Source organism: Panthera tigris, chromosome A1 (genome assembly GCF_018350195.1).
Source record: "Panthera tigris isolate Pti1 chromosome A1, P.tigris_Pti1_mat1.1, whole genome shotgun sequence".
NCBI classification, from domain to species: Eukaryota; Metazoa; Chordata; class Mammalia; order Carnivora; family Felidae; genus Panthera; species Panthera tigris.
In genome coordinates this window covers 110,953,929-110,971,086 of record NC_056660.1, presented here as the reverse complement: position 1 = coordinate 110,971,086, position 17,158 = coordinate 110,953,929, and the positions used below count along the sequence as shown (strand labels likewise).

At 37.8% G+C, this 17,158-nt stretch overlaps 1 protein-coding gene and 1 non-coding gene across 2 annotated transcripts in view; one reads left to right on the top strand and one right to left on the bottom strand.

Annotated features, from left to right (window-relative positions):
* Positions 1–17,158, bottom strand: part of DDX46 (DEAD-box helicase 46) — a 69,705-nt gene that overhangs the window by 30,189 nt on the left and 22,358 nt on the right. Inside the window, exons 12-15 of the mRNA XM_042984240.1 lie at positions 16,533–16,611; positions 14,676–14,758; positions 4,415–4,579; positions 3,743–3,905 (exon numbers count right to left, since the gene is read on the bottom strand). Coding sequence (XP_042840174.1) covers positions 3,743–3,905; positions 4,415–4,579; positions 14,676–14,758; positions 16,533–16,611 — 490 coding nt within the window. The remainder of the gene's footprint in view (positions 1–3,742; positions 3,906–4,414; positions 4,580–14,675; positions 14,759–16,532; positions 16,612–17,158) is intronic.
* On the top strand, positions 8,626–8,734 carry LOC122232324. The gene has a single exon (XR_006209660.1). It is a non-coding gene; the product is annotated as a U6 spliceosomal RNA (small nuclear RNA).

The window sequence follows — 17,158 nt, the reverse complement described above, 5'->3', positions numbered from 1 at the left end:
ATCTACTAGCATAGCTATTATAAAAAAAAAAATAGGAAACAAGTGCTGGCCAGGCTGTGGATAAACTGGAACCCTAATGCACTGCTGGAATTCCAAAATGGTGCAATTTTTACAAAAAGTAGTTTGCAGGTTCCATAAAAAGTTAAAAATAGCCATATGGCCATATGGCCAACAGGACTCAAACAGATACTTGTACAACAGTGGTTAAGTAGCATTACTCACAAGAGCCAAAAGGTAGGAACAACCCAAATGTCCATCAACAGGTAAATGAATAAAGGAAATGTGGTATATACATACAATGAAAAATTTTTTCGCTTTTTAAAAAGGAAATTCTTCTTACCATACACAAAAACAAATTCAAAATGAATTAAAAACCTAAATGTAAGACCTGAAACCATAAAAATCCTAGAAGAGAGAACAGACAGTTCTTTGCCTCTCGTGAGGCAAAGAAAAACAGGGGTGCCTGGCTGGCTCAATCGGTGGAAGTGCAACTTTTGACCTCAAGGTTGTGAGCTCAAGCTGCACATTTGGTGTAATTACTTAAAAGTAAATCTTAAAAAACAAAAAACAAAGAAAAAAGCAAAACAAACAAAAATAAACTACCAGGACTACATCAGAATAGAAAGCTTCTCAAAAATAATATAAACACAGGGAGGGAGACAAAACATAAGAGGCTCTTAAATATAGAAAACAAACAGAGGGTTGCTGGAGGGGTTGTGGGAGGGAGGATGGGCTAAATGGGTAAGGGGCTTAAGAAATCTATTCCTGAAATCATTGTTGCACCAGATGCTAACTAACCTGGATGTAAATTACAAAAAATAAAAATAAATAAATCAATATAAATAAATAAATGTTCATTTATCCTTAAAAAAAAAAAAAAGCTTCTGCACAGCAAAGGAAATAATCAACAAAACTAAATGACAACCTACTGAATGGGAGAACATATTTGCAAATGACATATCTGACAAAGGGGGAGTATCCAAAATATATAAACACCTTATAAAACTCAACACCCAAAAAACAAATAATACAATTAAAAACTGGGAGAAGATGTGAACAGACATTTCTCCAAAGAAGACATCCTGATGGTCAACACACATGAAAAGATGTTCAACATTACTAATCATCAGGAAAATGCAAATCAAAACTACAATGACATATCACCTCACACCTGTCAGAACGGCTAAAATCAACAACACAAGAGACAACTGTTGGCAAGGATGTGGAGCAAAAAGACCTGGTACCCACTGTTGGTGGGAATGCAAACTGGTGCAGCCACCATGGAAAAGAGTATGGAGGCTCCACAAAAAATTAAAAATAGAACTATCCAGGGGCTTCTGGGCGGCTAAGTCAGTTGAGCATGTGACTCTTGATTTTGGCTCAGGTAATGATCCCAGGGCCGTGGAATCAAGCCCCACATTAGGCTCCATGCTGAACCTAAAGCCTGTTTGAGATTCACCCTCTTCCCCACTCACGTGCTTTCGCTCTCTCTCTCTCTCAAAAATAAATAAACAAACAAATAAATAAAACGGAACTACCCTATGATCCAGTAATCCCACTACTGGGTACTTATCAAAAGAATACAAAAAAACTTACTCGAAAAAAGGACACAAGGACACATGAACCCCTATGTTTACCGCAGCATTATTTAAATTAGCCAAATTATGGAAGCAGCCCAAGAACCCATGGACAGATGAACGGATAAAGAAGACGTCACACACACACACACACACAGGAATATGATTTGGCCATCATAAAGAATGAAATCTCGCTGTTTGCAACAACATGGATGGAGCCAGAAAACATAATGCTAAGTGAAGGAAGTCAGTCAGAGAAAGACAAATACCACACGACTTCACTCATAAGTGGAATTCAAGAAACAAAACAAATGAACAAAGGGGAAAAAAAAGATAGGCAAACCAAGAACCAGACTTTTAGCTATAGAGAGCAAACAGTTACCAGAGGGGAGGTGGGTGGGTGGAACAGGGGATAGGGATTAAAGAGCACACTTGGGATGAGCACTAACATATGGAAATGTTAAATCAGGTGTACAGTGTACACCTGAAACTAATACAGCACTTTATGTTACCTACACTGGAATTAAAATACTTTAAAAAAGAGGAAATTCTGACACATGATAAAACATGGATAAGCCTCAATGACAATTATGCTAACTGAAATAAACCAGGCACAGAAATAAAAACACTGTATGATTCCACTCATGTGAAGTACCTAAAACAGGCAAATTCATAGGTACAAAAAGTAGAATACACGTTCCCAGGGGCCAGAAGGTGGGGATGGGGATGAAGTTTATTATTTAACAGGTAGAGTTTCTGTTTAGAACAATGAAAAACTTCTGGAAATAGATAACGGTGTTGTTATACAGCACCGTTAGTGGACTTAACACCACTGAATCATACACTTAAAATAGTTAAAATGGTAAATTTTATGTAATATATATTTCATCCCAATAACAAAACAAAGGGGGAAACATGAGTGATTTTCAAACATTAGGAGAGCCTGGGTGGCTCATCTGGTTAAGGGTCCAACTTCAGCTCAGGTCGTGATCTCATGGTTTGTGAGTTAGAGCCCCATGTTGGTCTCTCTGCTGTCAGCACTGATGGATCCTCTGTCCACCTCTCTTTGCCCCTCACTCACTGGTTCTCTCTCTCTCAAAACAAATAAATAAACTTAAAAAAAAAAAAAAAACCCAAAACATTAAAAGTTAACCAAATACATACCCTTAGAGCCCTTTTAATTGCATCCACAATGAAACTTGGTGTCACAGACTGTATATTCCAAAGATGACAGCAAAAGCATGGCTTATTCTACATGCTCTTCTGCATAAGGAATGACCCTCCTATCGAGAAGTGGAGTCTATACCTCCATCCCCTTGAATCTGGGCCAGTCATGGGACTATTCTGACCTACAGAATATGATGGAAATGAAAGTTCTGCCAATTCCCAGTATCATCCCTAACTGGCCTGGCAAGTAGCCTTAACTTGCCTTCTCGCCAAGTAGTCCCACAGAGAGATCCACAAAGGGAAGGGCCAGGATCCCTGGCCAATAACCTGACTGAGCTCGGTCAAGAGCCAGTACTAACTTCCCAGCCACATTAAGTAAGGCAAATATGGAAATGGATCCCCAGTCCCAATTAAGCCATGCCAGCAGATACAGCATGAAACAGAAACTAGGTTAAGTGCTGAGCTCTAACTAAAGCAAAGATTTATAAAGAAAATAAATGATAGCTGCCACTACCTTTTGGGGGGTTTCATTACAAAGTCACAGACTGCCAGAAGACATCCTTAATGAGGGTAATTCAAACTGTCTCTGTTGCACATGTTCAGGGTTCTAAGTCTTACATATATATAACAATGGAGACATCACACAGAAAATAAAACGTTACTTTCAATTAAAGCTCTAATGTGAATCATGAAAACCTCCAGGTTGCATGGCACAATGGAAAGAATATAACACAAAATGGAGAATTTTAAGTTCTATTTCTCCTTAGCTGATTAATGGCTATACAGTTTGGTCAAACCAATGTACTCCTTGTCTTATTTTCTTTACCTCAAAGATGGAATAATAATAATGCTTATTAGCCCCCAGAGTTCTGAATAAAAGTGGAGATAGAAGATACAAACTCTGGTTCTAAACTCAGTATACAGTAAACACACAGTACACAGTACACTGCAGTGCTTGGTCAAATTAAATACTCAACAGATACTTCAGTAAACATTACCTCCATGAAGAGACATGCAAGGATAAGATGCTCTCATTAAATCTTTCAGAAGACCATCTGCATGTTCCTGCTTATCCACAAATATAATGACAGATCCCGATTCTTGATAATGGCCGAGAAGCTCAAGTAACTTCAAGAACTTCTTTTCTTCTTCAATCACAATCTGGAAACAGCAAATCGCACCAAGTTAATGGAGTAAAACTGCAGATACATCTTGTGAACAAAAATACTCATTTTATTTGTGGCAGATGGCGAAATGACAATATTTTGCTGTATTTTAGGACTGGGCAGGAAAATGTTGATTTTAATTGATAAACCAGTAAGACCAAAAACAAATCTGTAACTTTCAGAGAGGGGACTTGTAAATGTGGGCAATCACCTGGTTCTCTCTGCCTCTTGATCTCATACCCTATTAATTAAAAAACAAGATGTGACATTTCTATTAACAAGCCCACCTCTTCTGGTGGGACGAACTAAAAAGGGCATTTTTTAAGAGGATTTTAAACAGGCAGTTCCACAGAAAAGCATATTCAAGTGCATCATATAAAGTATTAATGGCTGCAGTTGTATCCTATTTAATTTTAGAAATTACCTTCCTACATCACAATGATCCCACAAGAATCACATCCTGAACATCCAGGGAACTGAGGGTTTCTTAAAGGCTGTACCCACCACTTGTTGTTCCACATCTGAGCAAACCACGCTTCTGCCTCCAACCTGCACTTCAATGGGTTTACTAAGGATTCTGCGAGCCAAAGCCTCCATAGCTCTGGGGAAAGTAGCTGAAAACATAACTGTCTGTCGATCGGGACGGACATTATCCACAATGCGCATGACCTAAGGACACAATGCAAATAAATACGGTTGAGTGTAGCCTCTAAAAGTCAATGATGTTAAAATCAAGTAGAAGGAAATTTTGAGAACATCCATTCAGGGACTTCTAAACCTGTTACCTTAGAATATAATTGATTTTACCCCATAATTTGCTCCTCTCAGTTTCCCCCTGTTAAGAAATGGCAACTGTAGTTATCTACATGTTTAGGCCAAAGATGGAGGAGCCATCTGTAACTACTCTCTCTTTCTCTCATCTCACACCTAATTCACCAATAAATACAGTATTCTCAGTCTTCAAACTACATCTGGGATGAAACTATTCTCCCCTGTACCACTGTTTTCCTTCACTTAGTAAACACAATTTTACTGAACAACTGTTATGTGCCAAGCACTGCTCTATTTGGAAATATGCAATAAAAACAGACAAAAACTTGTCTCCATGGAACTTCTATTCTAAGGAGAGTGGACACATAAATATATTATGTATCAAAGGTTGAAAGAGCTACAGAAAGAGAACAATGAAGGTGAACATACTGTTGAGGGAGTAAGATACAGGCACCAATTGCCTCAGTGTCTATAGAGCCCTGGAGAAAATAAAGACTCCTAGGATTCTTGTGATGATTGGTAAAACAAGAAAAAAAGTAATAATGAGTAAGATTACTGATGATGGTTTAAAGGTAGATGGTGGTGAGTGACTGGAAACTGGGAAGGGTATTCTTCCAAAGAAGACATCCAGACGGCTAACAGATACATGAAAAGATGTTCAGTATCACTCATCATCAGGGAAATACAAATCAAAACCATGATGAAATACCACCTCACAGGTGTCAGAATGGCTAAAATTAACTCAGGAAACAACAGTGTTGGCGAGGATGTGGAGACAGGGGAAGTCTCTCACACTGTTGGTGGGAATGCAAACTGGTGCATCCACTCTGGAGAACAGTATGGAGGTTTCTCAACAAGTTAAAAATAGAACTACCCTATAATCCAACAATTGTACCACTCCGTGTTTACCTAAGGGATACAAATATACAGATTTGAAGGGGTACATACACTCTGACCTTTACAGCACCATTATCAACAATAGCAAAACTATGGAAAGAGTCCAAATGTCCATTAAATGATGAATGGATAAAGAATGTGATAGAGGAGTGACTGGGTGGCTCAGTCAGTGATGCATCCGACTTTAGATCAGGTCATGATCTTGCAGTTTATGGGTTCAAGCCCCATGTCGGGCTCTGTACTGACAGCTCAGAGCCTGGAGCCTGCTTCCGATTTTGTGTCTCCCTCTCTCTGGCCCTCCCCCACTCACTCTCTGTCTCTTTCTCTCTCAAAAATAAACAAACAGTAAGAGTTTTTACAAAATAAATTTTAAGAAAGATGTGGTAGGCAAACACAAATGGTAGTGAGGATGAGGAGAAAGAGGATCTCTTTTGCACTGCTAGCGGGAATACAAACTGATGCAGCCATTCTGGAAAACAGTATGGAGGTTCCTCAAAAAATTAAAAATAGAACTACCCTACGACCCAGCAAATTGCACTACTGGGTATTTATCTAAGGGATACAGGTGTGCTGTTTCGAAGGGACACATGCACCCCAAGGTTTATAGCAGCACCATCAACAATAGCCCAAGTATGGAAAGAGTCCAAATGTCCAACGACAGATGAATGGATAAAGAAGGTGTGGTATTTCTATACAATGGAGTGTTACTCGGCAATCAAAAAGAATGGCATCTTGTCATTTGCAACTATGTGGGTGGAACTAGAGGGTATTATGCTAAGCAAAATTAGCCATTTGGAGAAAGACAAATATCATATGACTTCACTCATATGAGGACTTTAAGATACAAAATAGATGAACATAAGGGAAGGGAAACAAAAATAATATAAAAACAAGGAGAGGGACAAAAACAGAACAGACTATTAAATATGGAAAACAAACAGGATTACTGGAGGGATTATGGGAGGAGTGATGGGCTAAATGGGTAAGGGGCATTAAAGCATCTACTCCTGAAATCACTGTTGCACTATATGCTAACTAACTTGGATGTAAATTAGAAAAATAAATTTTAAAAAAGTATGAGTTTTATGGTATCTAAATTTTATTTGTCAACAAAACAAAAAGCAACAAAATGTTTCAAGATGGTAAAAGATTAATCAAGCTCAAGGAAGCTGGCAGTAAGAAAAAGTTGAGAATGAAGCTATTCTCCCTATATGGAGATGAAAGGTGGGATTCCAAAATGAAGAGAATTGATGCAAAGTCTGCTTAAGAAGCAATCAAATCCCAGGGCACCTAGGGGGTTCAGTCAGTTAAGAGTCCAACTTCAGCTCAGGTCATTTTCACAGTTTGTGGGTTTGAGCCCCACATCAGGCTGTGCTGAAGCTCAGAGTCTGGAGCCTGCTTCAGATTCTGTGTCTCCCTCTCTCTCTATTCCTCCCCCACTCATGCTCTCTCTCTCTCTGTCTCTCTCTCAAAAATAAAAAAATTTTTAAAGAAGCAATCAAATCCCTCAACCTCCACCTATCTCTTACTGTCAGGCCCCTCTCTCACCCTAGCCAAAGACCCAAAGGTTTAGCTGCTGCAGAATATAAAACAAGAACATGAATGGATGAGGCAAGGATAACATCCTAAGAAGAAAAGCATTAAGTAAATGCATGATGTTCAATACTGAGGCTCCCACTCTCCCTCAAGCCTCTTTCCCAACCTAGAACAAGAGACAGGCCTTTACAGTCCAGGCTGGAGACTGGCCAATATTTTTCCAGGGACGGTCTGCCCAGTCCAAGAAGTCAGGCAGAAGATAGTCCTCATCTAAATGAAAGTCCCAGCCAGATTACAACAGTGAAACTCAGGATCACTAAGTACTGCTCTGGCACAAAGAACTCTGAATTTTAAGCTGCCTTTTCTCTGTCCCTTAAATGTAAGTAGTTAACTACAGGTTCCCAGACCTCTACAGAATGTTTCTAATCTGAATTCAGAAATCAAAGCAAATAGAAAATCAACTCAGAGGACATAAATCCTACGCAGATAGAAGGCAATCTTTAAAAATGAGTCATTTAAATGAAATCTTGCCATTTGCAACAACATGGATGAACCCAGAGGGTATAATGCTAAGTGAAATAAGTCAGTCAGAGAAAGACAAATACCATATGATCTCATTTATGTATGGAATTTAAGAAGCAAATGAACAGGTGTGCCTAGGTGGCTCCATTAGTTAAGAATCCAACTCTTGATCTTGGCTCAGGTCATGACCTCATGGTTCATGCGACTGAGCCCCACACTAGACTCTGTGCTAACAGCATGGAGCCTGTTTGGTATTATCTCTACCCCCCTCTCTCAAAATAAATAAATTTAAAAAAAAATGAATAAAGAGTAAAAACAGACAAAAGGAAAAAAAAAGCATACTCTTAAATACAGAGAACAAAATAGTAGTTATCAGAGGGGAGGTGAGAGGGGATAAGTGCAACAGGTGAAGGGGATTAAGAGTACACTTATCATGATGAGCACTGAGTAATATACAGAACCGCTAATAACATACACCTGAAACAAATAGCCTGTATGCTAATTATACTTGAATAAAAGTAAATTTAGAACACAAAAATAAATGACTGAAGGGGCACCAGGTGACTCAGTTGGTCAAGGGACCGACTCTTGATTTTGGCCCAGGTCATGATCTCACAACTCATGAGTTCAAGCCCTGAACTGGGCTCTATGCTGACAGCACGGAGCCTGCTTGGGATTCTCTGTCTCCCTCTCTTTCTGCCTCCCACACTCGCATGCTCTCTGTCTCAAAAATAAATAAACATTTAAAAAAAAATCATTTAAGGGGCGCCTCAGTGGTTCAGTCGGTTAAGCGTCTGACTTCAGCTCAGGTCATGATCTCGCAGTTTGTGAGTTCAAGTCTCACGATGGGCTCCGTGCTGACAGCTCAGGGCCTAGAGCCAGCTTCTGATTCTGCATCTCCCTCTCTCTCTGCCCCTCTACCGCTCACGCTCTTCCAAAAATAAATAAACGCTCTCAAAAATAAAGAAACATTAAAAAAAATCATCTAAGTGCTCACTTTAGCAGCACACATACTAAAACAAATTGGAATGATACAGAGATTAGCATGGTTCCCATGCAAGGAGGAAATGCATGAAGAGTTCCATTAAAAAATTTTTTTTAATTTTTTTTTTAATGTTTCTTAATTTTTGATAGAGAGAGAGAGACAGAGCATGAACGGGGGAGGGTCAGAGAGAGGGAGACACAGAATCCGAAACAGGCTCCAGGCTCTGAGCTGTCAGCACAGAGCCCAACGCGGGGCTCGAACTCATGGACCACGAGATTATGACCTGAGCCGAAGTCAGCCACTTAACCAACTGAGCCACCCAGGCGCCCCCAAAAAAAATTTTTTAAGAAAAGATTTACTCTTGAGTTATAGAACTTTGGGGATCCTAACAAGATGAGAAATAAAGGGGACCCTCAGAATGATGGATATCCCAGGACAGCAGCTATATGTCAGACAGAGAACAACAAACGATTACTGGAACACATCAAGAGGCTCTGAAGAAACCTTAAGGAAGATAAAACAAATGGGTAAGTTAATGTGTTTCAACTATTTGATAGGTTTATATACAGAGTTTGATATTTTATTAGTTTTAAATATATAGAGACCTAAGAAAACCAGCCAACAAACATAAAAACACAGGTGTCCCTAGAGAAAAGAAGACGGTTATCTCTAAAGAAAACAAGACGTTACAGAGGAAATTTAAAAATAATCAGTTTACTATACTGCCCAGCTCTGAATAGCATTTAGATTGTCATAAGGTTGTATACTGACTCAATTAAAATAGCAACACAAATCTACCGGAAAAATAAGGGATGAAAATGATGCAAGAATGTGAGAGGAGAAAGAAAACAGAGAAGATTATGTTCCCCTGTAGGAAATCAATAAGTAATATCAAAAACAGAAAAACAAAAAGAAATAAAAGCACACTATTTAGATAAATAGAAGTAAATATCAAAATAATCAGCTAAGTGATGGAAGAGTACTGTTAAACCCACACGCACATGTAATTGATAAAACTAAAAAATGTAAAAAAATTAGATCAGGGATTCCTCTCCTCAAAACCCTCCAATACAGCAATTCATTAATCACATCAAATTAAAATCCAAATTCCTAGCCGAGGTGTACATATTCACACCGCCCTCATCCTGTACTCTCTCCTACTATATTCCCTCTCCTATGCTCTGCTCCAGGGACAATGGCCAAGTGAGTTCCCAAGTCGGGGCATTTGTCTGGCTCTTTGTAACACTTTTCACCCAAATATTCCCCGTCTCAATTTCTCACTTTATTCAGTTCCCAGTTCAAAGGTCATCTTAGTAGCAAGGCCTTTCTTGAATTTCCTGCATCAAATGATATCCCTTTTAGAATGACTGAAGTGCATAAATGAAAAATTAGGAATCACTAACCACACTTGGTTTGATAACATGAATTTGGTAGTAATATCAGTTCAAGTTCATACAATGGTATTTAATGTGTCAATCTTTTAAGATACTAAATAAAAATCATCAGGACTTTCAGATATATGATCATCTAAACGAGTCTAAGGACTGATCACTTAGTCTCAACTTTCAGAGATACAGAAACAAGGATCAGAATACACACTTCATACCGAAGCCCGTTGTGGCTTTGAAAATCTCTTCAAAGAGTAATACATATTCTACCTTCTTAGAATGTTCACAAATAACCCTTCCTTTTTAGTAAATGCACAGATAGTATCAAAGGAGGAAAGTTTTCTTGAAAACCACAACTAACTCCCTCTCTTGCCCAAGTGCTAAGAGAAATCTTCATGAATAAGCTATAAATCCTGTGCTTCATGGAACGGCGTACTAACTATCACACATGGGAGCTTAGATCTCCCTTATGAATACCTATTACTGCTTAGAGTCGTGAAGATGCCCATAGTATGACGCTAATGACGACACACGTTTTCAGGGATGACTGGCCTGGGTTTCAATTGCCCTCTTATACTCACTTGGCTATCACACTGGGGCTACTGATTAAAAGCTGTTCCTCAAACTTTTCAGTATGTTCCCTCTCTCACAGTACACAGATAATTAAAGTCAGCCATGGGCTGCCAAATACTAAGTCCTTAAACTTCTCCTTTCATACTTATAGGCTAAAACTCAATTCATCAGTCCAGCTGGTCACTAATGTTTACAAAGGTAGCAATTTCCCCCACTTTTCACTGATTTCAAGTCTTGATCATTGGCATATGCTCCTTTTGAAGAAGTTCTAAAAGTTTAGTACATTCTCTCTTATACTTCTCTTGACAATGTGCAATGCTTTCCTTTACCCTCAAGAAAATAATTTGCTACCAACTTAATGATTTATTTACTTATCAAAGTAAATATCACTATCTCAATCTTTAAGTCACAAATAGGGTCCTTGAGATGTTGATATGTATGTTGGTAAAAATTACCCTGGACTACAGGCGCCTGGGTGGATCAGTCAGGTAAGTCTCCAACTTCAGTTCAGGTCATGATCTCACAGTTCGCGAGTTCGAGCCTGCATCAGGCTCTGTGCTGACAGCTCAGATTCTGTGTCTCCCTCTCTCTCTGCTCCTCCCCTGCTCACTCTCTCTCTAAAAAATAAACACTACATAAAAAACAAAATTACTTTGGACTAGAGCATTATTGTGAAATAGGAATAAAACTTGGGGGTGTGGGGGGAAGTCTCAACTGTCATTACATCCCTGATTCTGTTTCCTCTAATGTAAAGGATTACATTAGACTTAAAAATAAGTTTTTTAAAAATGCTCTTTTTTCAGTACCTCTATCTCCTTAAGTAGCATCCATATTATTCAATAGGAGCTGCTTATGCACCAAACCCTTCACCAGTGGCCTGAACACAGGACTGAGAGGTGCTGAAGTGTCTAATCATCAATCTAGTGACCTATTTTTTTTTTAATATTTACTTATTTATTTATTTGAGAGACAGAGCATGAGTGAGGGAGGAGCAGAGAGAGAGGGAGACACAGAATCTGAAGCAGGCTCCAGGCTGAGCTGTCAGCACAGAGCCTGACGTGGGGCTCGAACTCATGAGCTGCGAAATCATGACCTGAGCTGAAGTTGGACACTCAACCAACTGAGACACCCAGGTGCCCCCTACTTTTTTTTTTTTTTTTTTTTAAGAGAGAGAGCACAAGCGGTACAGGGAGAGAGAATCTTAAGTAAGCAGATTCCATGCCCAGCGCAGAAACCGATGTGGGTTCTTACGACTCTGAGATCATGATCTGAGCCAAAATCAAAAGTTGGATGCTTAGCTGATGGAGCCACCCAGGTGCCCCTCCAGTGACCTATTTTTTATGCCAATTTGAAGACAGTCTTCAAAGTTACAATAATCTCGCATTAGACAGTGAGCTCCTTGATGACTGAGGCAAGTGACAAGCACATTTACTGTCTCACTTTACTACATGATCAGTATTTTCAAGAAAGTAAAAACTCGGAGTAAACATCTTTAGAATCTTTAGATTTAGTGATATTTAGATCACTTCATTTTGTACTAGTCACACGTATGAATAAATTTGTCAATTAAAACATTCCTGACTTTCTTAATAAAAATAAAAAGTAAAACATGTAAATAATCATTTGGTATTTTTTTTTTGTAAATAACCATTTTTTTTATAACTAATAGGAATATTACTTAACATATTTTCACAAAGTATGTATATCCAGCTCCATAATGGCTAACTAGAGCTAAAGATCAAGGTCTATATCTAATCAATTTCTTCTCTTACTCTTTAATTTTACTAAATTAAAAAAGAACCTAGAAACCGTGGAAAAATCTGTCATGGAAAACCACTTTTTAATATTCTGTTAGGGGCACTTGGGTGGCTCAGTCGGTTGAGCATCTAACTCTTGATTTCAGCTCAGTTCATGATTCCAGGGTTGTGGGATTAAGCCCCATATCAGGCTCAGTGCTGAATGTGGAGCCTGCTTGAGATTCTCTCCCCCCTCCCCACCCACCACCACTCTCCCCTGCTTGTCCTCTCTCTAAAATTATAAATAAATAAATAAATAAATAAATAAATAAATAAAACAATTCACAAAGATCTGCCCAAGTGCCTTTCAACCTGCCAGCCTGTATATGCTAATGTGAAAAAGGAGACTCCTGTACGTTCTGCCAATGTCACTGTATAGCATATACATTTACTATGCATTTACACTCAGAAAAATATACATTAAGCATTATTTGATTTAGTTCCCAATTTTCATGATTTTTTTCAATACAGAATCATGTCTGGAGGCACACTGCCTGCCAACTCTGCTGCTCTAGATAGAAGTCATTGTGCAGATGTGCACTGACTAGCACCAGCTTTGATTCAAATGGGGATGCCTTTACTTGCTTTAACATCCAAATAGTGCTCTATGGGACTGAACCTGAACCAAGCATTTTTAATCTACACAACGGCTCACAAAATAATCATTAATCTGAAATTTCTTCTCTTCAACGGTTTAGTGCTTAACACATACACTGTTACTCAGCATTTCTCCCTCACGTACTTAATGTAGATGTAAGCACTAACGGCAAGAAATGACTCACACACTGCATACGATTGGGAAAAGTTATTTTGGCCTCTTTCTGGCAACACTTAATTGATTTACCAGAAAGGCCCAATCACACCACACCTACCTTAAACATTACCATAAAATCTAAGATTTCCCAGGATTGGGAAAGACATTTGAAAGGGATCTAATTCCATCTTCCATCTGTTCATCAATTCCTTCTGCTCTCGTTCCTCAAATGGACCCCCTACCTCTAACCGAACACATGGACGAAAAACATATTCAGTATCTGCCCTCCTCCTACAATGTAAATTGTTTCATCTCCAAATAATGTTTATCCAGTTCTTTCTCACATTATTCTTAGATCCAGCTCCCTATAGCTTCCCAACTGGGTCCCAGGTCTACTCCTCAATGATTCTTTCATGTGACAGACTTTTTTCAAACGGTTAAAGGATGCTATCAAATCCTCTACTCCAAGCTAAATGTCACTTATTCCTTTAACTACTTCTCACGTGGTTCCGGTGTCACCATAATCCTGTTTACTCTTATGTGCTCTTGTATATCCCATTTAGATTGTGATCCCTAAATCTAAACACAACACATACAAGTATATGACAGGCAATACATTTCTGGAGAACACATGAATAAACTGAAAAAAACCAAAGGCCACCTTAACTGTATCCCCTTTTTTTAATTTTAAAAAAATTTTAGAGAGAGAGAGTACAAGTGGGAGAGAGGAGCAGAGGGGGAGAGAGAGAATCTTAAGCAGGCTCCGTGCTCAGAGAGAGCCCAACATGGGGCCTGATCCCATGACCCAGGATCATGATCTGAGCAGAAATCAAGAGTTAGATGCTCACCAACTGAGCCACCCAGGTGTCTTTAAAGAATTTCTTAAGCAATCTCTACATCCAACGTGGAGCTCAAGCCCACAGACCAGAGATCAAGAGTCACATGCTCCACCTATTGAGAAAGCTAATACCCCATTTCTATTAATGCAGTTTATGATCAAAAATAATTTTTTTTGGCATCCATAGCACATTGATAACTCACATTCCTTATCTCATTAACAAAAATTCCTAAGACCTTAAAGTTCCTTAACATGTGTCCCTCTAAGTTTATAACACTGACATTTTGTATCTGAGCAAACAGTGTGCATGAGGAATATTAAAATCTAAGGTAGACAAATGCTCTAGCCCTTAGTTTTTACATTTGCAGAATGTAAACAAAATGTGCTATATTGATTGTTGAGGCAATTAAAACCATGAATTAAAGGAATTTATTTCAAAATACAATAAAAACTATAGAGAAGCTTAAGCTTCTATTATCAGCATTCCAATTCTAATTTAACCAACAATGGTTTTAGAAATACCTTCTGAACCAGTTTTATGAGGAATTCAGAGCATAATTATCTATCTGAATTCCCTATGTCCCCAACCTACTACATTACAACACAACAAAAACGTGTGAGAAGTTCAGACACCATATTAACATGTTATTCTCATGGCAGTTACAAGATTTTCTAGTTCAAAACACTAAGACACGTAAGGATTACCTGTGGTTCAAAACCCATGTCAAACATTCTGTCTGCTTCGTCTAAAACAACATATGTTACTCTTCGAAGATTTGTGACCCGACCTAAGATGAGGAAAAAAAATAAAGACAAAACGAAAACTAAAAATCAGTCACAATTCATTTTATGATTACCAAGAACTTTAAAAAACTGTAAAGGGAACTAAAATGCCTGACTTAACCAGAGGGGTAAGTTAGGTATCTTTAAAGAGTGAACAGAAATTTTGGTCTACAAGATCTTAATCTAATGGCAAATACTTTCTGACAATGGGTATATGAGGCCCTTTATTTTGTCAAACTCGTCTCTTGCATACCATCATAGGGCCTGAAGGACCTGTAAAATTCAGAAAACAGCCCTCTCCAAAACACATCATAAAACTAAGACTGAGATGAAGCATCGAGCCACATCAGCCATTATCTGACAGCATCACCTAGAAAAAAACATATTAGAGATTACAGCGTATGTGTGGAAAGCAAGTTCCAGTGCTAACTATTTTAGACGCAGAAAACCTCCTTTTAATATTACTTTATAAACTACTTTCATATAGTTAGAAGCTTCTACTGGGCATATCAAAATATTAATGAGAAGCTATTCAACATCATTAAGTAACTGAATTATTAAACAAAAACTTCAAATACCAAATGTATTGCATACATACATTTTTCTACACAAAGATATAAGTTCAGTGTTATTAAATGCTCCCAATGGTTTAAACAGATGCAAGTGGTTTCTTAGGCAGTGGAAAACTAAAAACATACACAGGAAAGTTTTTCTAAAGGATTAACACAAGCCTTTCTATCAAGTGATGAATCAATCACCTGGCAAAAACATGTATAAAATAGTTATTAAATATAAACCAAAAGGACAGATAAGGGAAAAAGGTAAAATTAATCAAGATGAATTTCAGGAGACTTAATCAATGCAGCATTGAGAAAAAACAAGGGATTATTTCATCAGCATTCAACCCAAAACTTTTTGTTGGCTGTACGAGCACAATGATTTATCAATTTCGTTGTCACTTCGTCAACATCATATAGAATTAGAATTAAGTGTATACAGAAATTCAAGCCGAATGCTACAACAAACATGCATTACTCACAGTTTTTAATACTTTATTATGTATATATTGAACACTGCAATGGAAACCTTTGAAAGCATTTTCTTCAAAAAATAAGAAATGAGCCAAAGTAAATGCTCTCCAATATTTAAGTACTCCATACTAACATTTGCAGCCCCCATTAGTTTTGCAAGGTTGGGAACAGCATTAAATTACCTACCTTGGATGGCTTAAGTCTCGGAAGCCCAGTTCTATAAATCTCGAAGGGCCTTTCTCCACAGAAGTTAAATAATGTCAACAGTTTAGTAACAGTTTTGATAGGGAATAATTTAACAAAGCACAACATAAGAGCTAAAAAACATGCAATATTTACAAAAGATAAAATTTCTTGAAGCTGCAATACCTTAATTTATCCAGTATTGTAATAAAACATTAGCTTCTGTGGAGGAAAAAGTCTGAAGTTTAGAATAATAAAAATAAAAAAAAGCCCCCCCCAACCCCGTTAAAAGCAAAGCTAGACCAAAATTTGATTAAGAATCCATGTTAAGAACTAAAAGCATCATATGGAGTTAGTTTCAAAAAAAAATTGAAAGTTAAATTGCAGTAATATTATGAATGCTTGCAACAGTTAGCTGGTTGCAATGTAAATTTTAAGATATTACAGCTTTAAGAAGAAATATAAAAAAAAATGGTGGTTTCTTGTATCTGCTTTGATTTAACAAAAATGAATAGAATTCAAAAACGAGAAATGAGAACAACAACAAAAAATATCCCTGACTTACCACTGTTAGCTGCTAACATGTCAATCATTCGACCAGGTGTGCAAACAATAATTTCAGCACCTCTTTTCAGCTCAGCAATCTAATAAAAAAGATGAAATTTTACAGTCTATTCATCACTAATACTTATTTAAACAGATTTGAAAATAATGTCCAGGGTCATCATACAGCTCCATAAGGTAACACAGTGAAGTCTGATTAGAAGACTCCAAAGCTTCCTGCTTAATTCTTTGCAATGCTGGAGCACGACAAAGGAAAAGGAAGCAGCAACATGACGACATGGTATTGTAACTTTGAACTCAATAAAACCAGAGAATTTTACCAATTTTAATTTCACATGATCCCTTAAAAGAAAGGAACATTAGAAAGCAGTAATTAAAGCAATTATATACACCAATGTTTTTCAAGTCGAGAATTGTTTCCATTAGAGAATCATGAGTATCCACAACCAGTATTTTCATTTTCTAATTTTATTTACCTGTTCACTTGTTATGTTTTTTTTTAATTTGATTTGATTTTTTTTGTTGTTTCTTTTGTTTTTTGAGAGAGGGAGTGAGTGAGTGAGGGGCAAAGAGGGAGGGAGAGAGAGAGAGAGAGAGAGAGAGAGAATCCCACGAGGAGCAGAGAGA